The sequence below is a fragment of the Diachasma alloeum genome, unplaced genomic scaffold (genome assembly GCF_001412515.2).
Source record: "Diachasma alloeum isolate Michigan unplaced genomic scaffold, Dall2.0 Dall_scaffold_01026, whole genome shotgun sequence".
Lineage (NCBI taxonomy): Eukaryota > Metazoa > Arthropoda > Insecta > Hymenoptera > Braconidae > Diachasma > Diachasma alloeum.
The window spans coordinates 43,950-55,133 of NW_021681138.1; the positions used below are offsets into that span (position 1 = coordinate 43,950).

Sequence of the window (11,184 nt, forward strand, 5' to 3'; positions counted from 1 at the left end):
ACGACTTCAGTTAACGTTCGAACGCCCAGGAAGTAGCTAAACATTTCCTTTCGAACCAACTACATCCCGAGATAACTGAACAATGAACAAGCCTGTTTGCCAATTCGACAAATTAACCACATTTCTAATACTTTTACAAGTGTTTTTCTACAATCATCGAATCAAAGTTGTCCCCAACTTCAAATACTGTAATTCTCGAGTAAACAATCGTGGGTTCTTTGAATAAACCACGTGCAGCAGTGCATATACCCCCCAGCCGTCAACGTCAATATTTCAAGTGGAACTAGAGGCGAGGGCACGTAGCGAGCCTTGAGGCAGTTGGAGGCGCAGCGGCAGACACTCTGACATTCATGCCCCCTCGAAACATCTATTTTTCCACTATTTTCCTCTCATTTCTCACCCGAAATGACTCACTGTTGATTCGGAATGTATCGTCTGTACTCAAAGAGACATCTATTTTCGCTAATGGAGTCAGCGTCTTTGAACATCAAGGAGTGGCAGTCGCGTGACTGTTTGGCGAGTGAGACACTTTTGGGCAGATTGTGCCACTCGATTATTCTCGGTTATTGCCTGTTTTACTTCAACGTTATTGCCGAGGCCATTCGTTGACATTCAACAACGAATCACCGAATGATTGAGAGAAGATTTTTCCCATCTTCTGTTTTCCTCAGTGTCATTAGTATTTTTAGAGCCAGTCTTGCTTCAACAAGGACGTCTGCACGTCTTGTCAGCCTGTCGCATTGTTAACTGACATTTAGTGAATTGGGAGGACGAAACAATTAAAATTATTGGTTATTCCGGTGCAGTAATTCGGGGAGCTTTGTCTTTTTTTTCAGACGTTTGCGTCTCCAGTTTAAGGCATTTTCGGTGTCTTAAATGAAGACTTTAGGATATGAATTCTAGACATTTTAGGTGGCTTACTCGAGGATGTGTTGTTTTAAACTTATAAACAAGCCTTGCTTGGGCCAACAAAATCGTTAGTTGAAAATTGCCAAAAAAGTGATTGTTTGGGTCGAATTTGAAAGTCACAAACATGAATAATTGCTCTGCTTTCAGCAACGACGAAATATTTGGCTCAAGAGGCGGATCATTCATACAAGACGGCGCCTTTTCAGGATAAAAATATCTTTTATAGAGGGAAGTTTATCGAGAAATATTTTGCTCTTAATTATTATTTCATTTAAGAATTCGTTTTTAGTCTGTGATTATTGAATAGCCGAAACGACAAACTACTATTCCTCGTTTCATATAAAATAGGTATTTACCGGAAGCAAAATACACTAGAAGAAGTAGTGCTAGAAATTACATTTCTTGCTTGCACAGAAAATACATTTTTTTTTAAAAGACTAAATCTGTTTTTGCAATGAAAATTTTCAATCTCGGCGCACGCCTCGCATGTTTCGCACCAAAAAATCAGTTTTTGATGATTTTTAACAAATGATTTTTTTTGGCACACGTGAGACTTTTGCACTGTTAGAAAATTACTGTTGAAATTTCAAGTGAGAAAGATTGAAATTTTTAACAACGACAAAGTTACATTAAATTTTTGTATAATTCTTCATTAACGAATCAGTTAATTTCTTGAATATTCAAGCAATTCTCGATTTTCAGGTCCACATGACACTGAAAAACCTTGAAAATTTTGAAAATTCAGGCGACAACTTTTCTGAATTCTCAATCTATTGAACATTGAATTGTATGTGATGTTCAATTTTCACAATAAGTTTGGAAATTCAAGCTTTCATTGAAAAATCAATGATTATTTAACATGAAAAACCCAATTTTCTTGAATTTTCACGATAAATGAGAAATTCAATGAACGCTTTCATTTCAAATCGAATTCAACCTCACAACATCGAAAATTCAGATGTCTGTGGCTGAAATTTCAAGAAATTTCCAACAGTGTGGGAGAATTCTGCTGTTTTTCTCTCCGTGTCTTGAATTATGAACGAAAAAATATATTAAATTACGAAAATGTCTTGTCTTCAGTAAATTTTCTTGGGCCAACGGGTGAAAAAGTACTAGAAATCGCGTTCGCGCTACGATGACTTGACTTATTCCGTAATTTTTCTCCAACATTTTTCTCTGTATATTCAAGATACTAGTTTTTACGGCGTGTCCCAGGGTTTTATGAATGGCAAACATGTTGTTATCGCCTAGTACTTTCTTCGACCTTTGTTGTGACCCCGTCATTATCACCTCCCTCATCACGTATCTATTATTTTTAGCCTCCCTCAGCTTTAATAGCCAGTCTCGACGTTTTTATTATGCACATGCTATTACGTGCGTGGATATAGCAGGGCTGAGGGAACTTTTCCTTTGTTCGAAGGCTACCGTAACAGTGTCAGAGTTTTTTTATTTATTTTTATCTCGGGCTTCTGCGTCTTAATTTCACGAGGTTTTTCCCAACGCTCTAATCTAATGACTCCAGCAACTTTTGGCGTTGAATTACGAACATCGTCACCACCTCGGATTTCGAGATCCGGTGTCAGTGCGAATTTTTGTAAGCGGATGAAACTTGTGAAATTCAACTTGTTTGCCGAGATTTTTCAGGGAAGAAGTCACTTTGAACCTCGGGGGCGGCTTTATGGCTTCTTGGGGCTTAATTATTTCCGCAAGTTGATGGGCGAGGTGTACATGGACATCTTTGTGGATTCTCCGGTCATTCGGAGAAGTGGAGGCTTGCGGTGGGGCTTGGTTGTTGGGAAAATCACATCCGGTCGGTGTCTGGAAGGCTATTTTTGAGGCTATGGGAAATGGGTGATAAACAGAGAAGTGGTTACTCTGGTCATTTTCACGTTGAGAGGTCGAGTATTTTGGGAGTCGGTCGATTCTTGGGTTTACAAATATGAAGTTTTTTTAGGGAGTTTCTGGTTAGGACACGTAAATAAGAGGCTGTATTCGAATTTTTTTTTTCATCACACTGTGACGAAAAGTGAACTTTTCGGCACGCTCCGCGTGCCTAAAAGTCCAATTTCCGCCACATTGTGATGAAAAATATTGTTCGTAACTCGTGAAAAAATGTTTTTTAGCTCGTGGGATTATATCACGACCCTAAGGCGAGTGGGAGGCGAAACCTTCCACTCGCCAAAAAACACTTTTTTGCACTCGTTACGAAATATACTATTTTAGGAACATGTCGCTGGTTTTTAGGGGTGTGGCACTTATTTTTAGATATCTGCAACTCATTTTTGGTGATAGTGGAGACAGTAGAATTTTTAACACTGAATTTTTAGTGATGCCGTCGACACTACACGATAAATTATTTGGATAGATCATCACTGTCTGGAAAAACATCAAAAGTTTTGGAATCGTTGCAATCTCGAAAAACATGGGATCGGTGTATCCCGTCACGATTTCGGGAGGACTTATCTTATCTGGGTCTCGACTCCTTCGGTTTTTTCTGTTTTTATATCGCCGATATATCGTAACGGTATATTTCGATGTTTTTTCTGACCGTGATGATCCATCCAAAATTTTTATCGTGTAATCTCGACGGCATCACTATGAATTTTGGTCATAAATTCCTAAAAATTAGAGACGGATCCCTGAAAATCAGTGACATTTTCCTGAAAATTATTGACGATGTCTCTAAAAATTGGTGTCAAAATCCCTCAATTTCAAAATTTCAGACTCGCTGAATTTCACAATCGCGAATCTCTAATAATGGGGGGTTTCACTTTTGATTCTGAAAATCAGGGACATATCACATAAACATGTCACATAAAATCAACACTTTTTTCATTTGTGTACGTTGCAAACGTGGAATTTTAATACTGAATATTCATATCATCATTGAAAATTAAAGTAATTTGAGGAATTCTCAGCTTCCTACTGTAAAAAATTTAAAATTCCGTTAAATTTCCAGTGAAACAAACAATTGTATAAAATTTTCTGAAAATCGATACTAATATTACTACTAAATTATCCACATCATTCTACATTGACTGATGTCTCAATAATAAAAAGATGTTTTAAAAATGTGAAACAACTCGACAGTCGGGAATATTTATTTAAAAAGTAAAAAATTACGATTTTGCCACTTCGCGATTTCATCCCTAATTTATAATTAAAAAAAAGCGACTTTGTACAAAATTTTTGCACAAAATTGCACAAAAAAAATTCCTAATTCGTTCCAGACAATTCAATTGACAAATTTCATGATTGAAAACGTCAATTCTCGAAGAAATTTTCGCTTCAATTCTCTTCAACGGAGTTGTGACAGAGCGACAGAATAAACCAAAAACTAGTCTTCCTCATTTGTCCCGATGTTTTCTCGAACTCCGCTCGCGCGGTAGCCAGCATTACCGAGCCTTCAATTTTTTACCCCCAATCTTACAACATCATGCGCTGAAAATATCGACATATTATCGTGCAGCACGGTCGACATTTGCCCGATGCGCCGAATGCAAGACTTTCCTTCCTAACTTTCTATTCTCAGGCGGCGTTCGTTGCATTCTATAGTCCATTAGCCCCCTCCCCCCACCGTATTCTAAATTTCCTGTTCCTGAAGTTCCTCACGCGTCCAAAAGCCTCTTCCGCGAATCGACACCAGCGGACAATCATTAACAGAGTCATAGATCATGTTTACGACTGTCAATTACCCACGTAACATCCCACTCTCCCTCCCAGTCCGTGCGTTTACTTCATTGAGGGGTTTTCTTTGTCCCCGGACGCTCGGAAATGTCTCCTCGAAGAGGGGAAAAGGCAATACGCACGGCTAATTTTATTTGCGTCATTGGGAATAAAATTTAATTGGCTGGATGCAACGACCCTCGAATGAATACCACCCTGACCCAAATTATTCTCTACTGCAGTGTGACTACAGTTCCGGGAAGTTATGTTTTTTTTTCACTTTGATTAAGTAAACGCAACACCTGCATAATGAACCGCATGGCCTCGGCTTTGGGTTTCCATGAGAAAATAACATAAATAAAGAGGAAATATGTGCAACTGTAGAAATAAAAAAATCGTGAGAATTAATTTTTTTGGGGGATAAAAAATTCTGCTGTTTCATTATTTTAGTGTTCTTGAACTTCGTACGTGATAAGAAGTCAAGAGGTTTAGTGAGAATGATGAGAGTGCAGAAATTGAGCGAATCAGGGGTGAAGTGGGGAATAGTCTGGAAATATTTCCGATGTGAAAACAATTTTCGTCATTTTTAGAATTTCGTTGATAATCGTTGTCGAATGAAATTGAAAAATCTTTTTTGAAATTTAATTAATTTGTCCTTGAAATTCAATTGCTTGTTAATAATTCACTTTTTCATTAACTAGTTTATTAATTTTTTTATTTATTCTATTTCACCGTATACTTCTCGGTTTTTACGGTTTCTTATTCCTTCATCCCGTTTTTTATTCCGCATATTTGTTTTTCCCAAATACTCTTTCCAGTTTTTCCAAACAATGTTTCTTCCCTGAGGTGTTCCCGCGCGGTATCCCATCCATCTAGCGACCACGCTCAGTGCTGCTTAGCTTCCCAAAGCTAAGCCTGCCCACCACCGCAGTGCGCTAGCACCGTAGGGCAATAACTAGTTTATTCATTTATTTATTCATCCATATATTTATTTATTTATTTATTTGTTTATTTATAGGGTCAAGAGAATACTTTAGATGTTTGCAAGAATAGCACTAACATATGTAAATCAAGACGCGAATGATAAGATCAGCTACAGAAAAATTGAGTAGAATAATTTAGAGGTGCTGATGTTGAAATTCACCAAATAATTTTCACCGTGTACAACCGATAAATATAATACAATCGTCTGCACAAGAAATTTTTCCATGGATCGAATAGATAAACGAGATAGATAATCATGCAAAATTACCATGAAACGTTGATTTGAAAAATCGGAAAATTGTCAGATAAATTGACGTCAGTTATTTCCGTTCGTTTATCGATCTGTACGTAAACACGACATGATTATTGTCCGTTGTCGGAGGGCTTTCGCTTTCACCAGTCATTGAATAGATCTCGATCGAAAGTCACTTGTTCAGATAATTCGTCCGACTCTCGCGTGTACTTATGCGTGTCTACTGAATCCACGGAGATCCAGCGTGCGACGCTCGATAAGATTTATCCGAGAGTTTTCCGGAATATTTAGTCCCGGCAATTTTGCTTTATCCGAGTGTTTAATTCACTTAAAGTGCCACTTTCATTAGTACGTAATGGCTACAACAAATTCAATGCTGCACCCTTCGTAACAATGCGCACACATACTCGTGGTTTCCGGGAAAGTGAGCATAATTAATTCACTCGTGGCGCTCGGCCATACCACAAGGCCAACAACGCCCACCCTTCGTTCTACTGCAACTGCTCGCGACACAATGGATTTCTGAAGTTTGATTATTCGGTTATAACGGTACCTGGATTTTCAATTAATTAGAAGTTCAACAATTGATTTGGATGATTTTCCGCATTTCTGTTTATTTTTATGATTAATAATTTTCATGATTTTCTGAAAGAATTTTGAATTTTCAATGACAAAGTTCCTTCAATTTCAGTGGAACTAAAATGCGATCACAATTTCCAAGAAGTGAACCTCAAATGTCAGCCAAAAAATTAAAATTAGTGCAGAACACGTGAGAAATTTTTCAACGATGAATCAATAATTGGGATTTCTTTTTAATGAATGGAACGACCCTCCTCAATTCGAGTTTTCATGAATTTTTTTCATTAGTATAAATTAAAATGAAATGAAAATTATTACACACGCTTTTTTATTTCGATAAATAATGCGAAATTGATAAAATATCTTCAATTGAAAGCATTTGTATTATATGACTGCATAACGTAGACATTTCTTCTCCTTAAAAAAACAATACGCATCTCATATTTTTCAAACGTTCAATTTCCAATTAATTAAAAATTCATCAATTAATTTACCCAAGTTTTCCCGATTTCTATTAATTTTAAAAATTAATAATTTTCGTGTTTTCCCGAAAAAATTTTACTTTTCAACAAAAAAAAATACGCTGAATAATCGAAGAAAATTTCCACTTCGAATTTTCGTCACGGGGTGCCGCTTCCAGTGGCAGAGGTTGGATATTGATCTCAGCTGAGAATGCCCAGTAGAAGAGAGCCATGTGCGTTGTCTCCGGGCGCACTGGTGGCCTACATCAGCGAATGAGAGGAACCCCCCGCAATTTAGAACGAGCAGGCGCACCTTCCTCTCTCACTCTCTCTCTCGTAATTCGATTATTCACCGTTGAACGCTGAGTCTGACCTCGGTTCATCCGAGATTGTGGAGTTATGGGAGGGACTCACCTGAAGAGTGACGACTGGAGACTGCAGATGGACGTTGAGGCACGTGTGTCTCCCAGACATGGCAAAACCTCCTTCGCTATGTACTCTTCCAGAAATTGTAGGGATCTACCCGATGATGTATAATCGCAGTAGACAACTGGAATTGAAAATAAATTGATTGAAATTACATTAATTACCTTTTTTCTGATTTTTGAAGAAGATTCATTTGTAATGATTGTATTATTCAATTATTGCAAATGCATTATTCATTATTCATTTGTAATGAATACAACCAATAAATAAATGGTTTTATTTAATTCTCATAGAGGATTTATTTGTAACGGACACATCATTCATTTCACATAATTGAAAAATTTCGATTGAAATATCTATTCAATCTCATTAATTTTTTAAATGAACAGAAAATGTCAAATAAATAGTTCTATTTAATTAAAATACGTTATTCCTCTGGGTTTCCGATTTTTGTGAAATCAGTTGAGAGAAATTTATTGATGAAATCAATCTATTTAGACGAATATCAGTCACTTCGAACAGAAATAGATCCTTGATGAAAAAATTAACTTGTTGAATATCCTCGGAGTGACAAATACTCGTGAACTTCAGCAGTTCATGCATCGCAACTCCCACACAAAAATTGATCACAAATACATTAATTTCCGTTCTCATCTGATTTTTGTAGAAGATTCATTTTTAATGAATGCATTATTCATTTAATATAATTAAGAATTATCTATCAAAGTGAATATTTCCCTTCATTAATTGAAAAAATGAATGCAAAAATTTCAAATAAATAGTTTTATTCAATTCTAATAGAGGATTTATTTGTAACGGACGCATCATTCATTTCACATAACTACAAAATTTCGATTGAAATATCTATTCAATCTCATTAATTTTTTAAATGAACAGAAAATGTCAAATAAATAGTTCCATTAAATTAAAATGCGTCATTCCTCTGGGTTCACAATCTTTTCGTGAAATCAGTTGAGAGAAATTTATTGATTAAATCAATCTATTTACACGAATATCAGTCACTTCGAATATAAATTGATCCTTGATAAAAAAATAAACTCGCTGAATATCCTCAGAGCGATAAATACTCGCGAACTTCAGCAGTTCATACATCACAACTCCCATACATCATGATTTCTCCTGGCAATAGTCGATTTTATCATTCTCCAGTCTCTCCACGACTGCCCCCCGCTCGCGACTTGCAACTGTTTTGATATCATCATCAGGTATCTCACGATGAATGATTTTTAACTGAAGCAGCCCCAGCTGTTCGCAGACTCGTAACATAAATAACGAGGAAAGTTTCTATAATGAACACGTAAAGTTTATCGCGGTTGGAGACAAGACAGAACAACAAGGAGAAAGGAGTTTAAGTTACAAGTGTAGTCAGGATGGAACGAAATGGCCGAAAGGATCGGGCGATACATCATCGTATTAAGAGTATTTTCCCCTCTCACGTGAAATTGTCGAGAAAAAAACTCCTCGTTTTGTAATTAGGAGTGGGAGGAGGAATTTTGAAGGGATCTTTGCTAACTTTCGCTTGTACCAACAGTGTCGAATGACTTTTTTTAGACGATTGGACTCAGCCAGGTCGTGCCTGTTCCTGAGACATTCGAGTTCCTTCCGCTCTCACTCTGTTCCCTAATCTCCCTCTCCTGCCGCTCCCAAACAAATCGATTTCTCTCATGACCATTGAACATTTGCTTTTCACTTTGGTCAATAAAATTCGCGGCTTCGATCGGTATTTTTTTATGGACACTATTTTTTTATTTGGTAAGTGTACGGGAGAAAATCGGTATTTTTTTAAATGCAGTTTATGTTTGAGTATTTTTTATTGGAATTCTTTTTTATTTTTTAGGAATTGTATTGATTCTCGGTGAGTTATTCAATTTGTTGAAGGGTTTTGTGGAACGCCGTGAAGTCGTTTTATATCGAATATATATTGAAACTGTCTGTCCGCTTTTCCTCAATCCTCGAAAATTATTTTTCGGTCACAGTTTTGTATTTTTTTATGTTTATGATGTGTTTTGGAGTTTTATTCGTCATTTATCTTTATGATCGATCGATATTTTCTCCATTCATCTTTTGTAATGCATTGTCAATTTTATGTAAAAAAATAATAGATGTTTTAGGCTTTGAACGCAAAGAAAATTTAAATAAGAAACAAATATTTTTCCTAAAAAGTCTGGCAAATTCAACATTTCAAAAAATTGTAAACATAAAAATTTAGCGTTTGTCAACAGCTTGTGTGGATGCCATGTCAAAATACATGTTTTTAACAAAACTAAATAGTCCGTCAAACGAAAATACCGCTCATTTAATTTTTGTTTAACTTTAAGTCTCAAAGAAGTCTTAAACTCACAAATTAAATTTTCGCTATAGTAGTTTTATGTTCATAATGTGTAAAATTAATTCTGTTCTTCAGATTTTCATGCATCGTTCATCTTCATGATCAATTGTTGTTTATGCATTCGTCATGTCTTTCATAATGCGTCTTCATTTCCATATAAAAAGGTGATAGATGTTTTACGATTTGACCAAAAAAAAGAAAATTCATGTAATAAAAAAATTTTGTTTTTCCTACAAACGTTGTTTTGTCAATTTCGACATTTAAACATCACTCTGCGTTGACGCTATTTCGAAATCCCTTTTTTAACAAGACTAAACGGTTCATTAAACAGAACCCGCGCTAATTTTTCAAGTCTCAAAACGGAGTCTCCACCAAATATTTCCACACCTATTAAATCTAATAACAAGAATAACTTAACAAGGTCAGGGAATTAAAGTGAACATCAAATGTCAACGATCTCGATCGAATTCGAAATATTTTTCTCGATTCTCAACAAGGACCAGCTAGTCACCTGGAAGAAAGAGTGCTACGAGTGTACTCGCCATCTCATCATCACGTGTCTCGGAGGTGATGGACAGTTGTGGGTCACGGACGGTGTTATAATGCCCAGCAAATATTTTCGCAAGTGACAGGGGAGAGCTGCGGTTCACGTGTGGGCTTCGAAATCAACGAATGAATAAACGATAATTGTCATTGCGGTGAATGAGATACCGTAATTGGGAGGTTTGACGAGCTTTTCAACACAATGGCTTCGCCTCAATGTCTTTTCAACTGTCTGCGGTAAAAATAAAAAAGTTGATGGGGGAAATTTTGCCTGAAAGATTTATAAATTTTAATTCGTTAAAAAAAAAACCAATTCATTTGTGAATGAAAGCGTTAATTCCTACAATCAATCATTTTGTTATAGACAATTGGAAAAAAGAAATAATCAAACCCCTGACATTCCATGAATTTTATGTAAATGGAAGGAAATTAAGTTTGTGAGGAATTGAATTATAAATGAGACAATGAGGGAAGGAATTCTCGACCCAAATAGTCGGACCGTTCGGACTTTTTCAACGATAACAAAACTGATAATAAAATATTTATATTCAGGTCGTTATGCACCTGATTCCAAGAATAAATCCTATCACCCCCCATCAACTCCGGATTTTAATCCGATTGAGTGTCCCCGCATCTCAACAACAACAAAGGAAGATCTCGACTCATAATTAGGACCAAATTGGGTGGATGTTTTTATTTTCCCCGAGGGAACATTATTCTTATGATATACTCCACACGTGCTGGCTTCTCGGGGGGAAGCAACCAGACTAGTGGTGAGCGACAGACCGATGGATGACGAGATGAAAATAGATGTCGAGAATTGGGACGAGGCAGCGTTAATTCGCAGAAAGAGCCTGCGAAACATTTTGTCATTATTTTCTCCTTTTCTTTTATTCCTCGTTCACTCTGACATTGATGCACGATCGCCTTTGTTGAGCCACTGGTTTCAATGCATTCAACTACCTTGGGTATAAATATTCATCACTGCAGTTTAATGTTGTATGGGTGAAGTG

At 36.5% G+C, this 11,184-nt stretch overlaps 1 protein-coding gene across 1 annotated transcript in view; it reads right to left on the reverse strand.

Moving 5' to 3' along the window:
- The window catches only part of LOC107045619, a 54,324-nt gene that overhangs the window by 14,136 nt on the left and 29,004 nt on the right, over positions 1 to 11,184 (reverse strand). Inside the window, exon 2 of the mRNA XM_015267941.1 lies at positions 7,267 to 7,402. Within this exon, the coding sequence (XP_015123427.1) occupies positions 7,267 to 7,402 (136 nt within the window). The remainder of the gene's footprint in view (positions 1 to 7,266; positions 7,403 to 11,184) is intronic.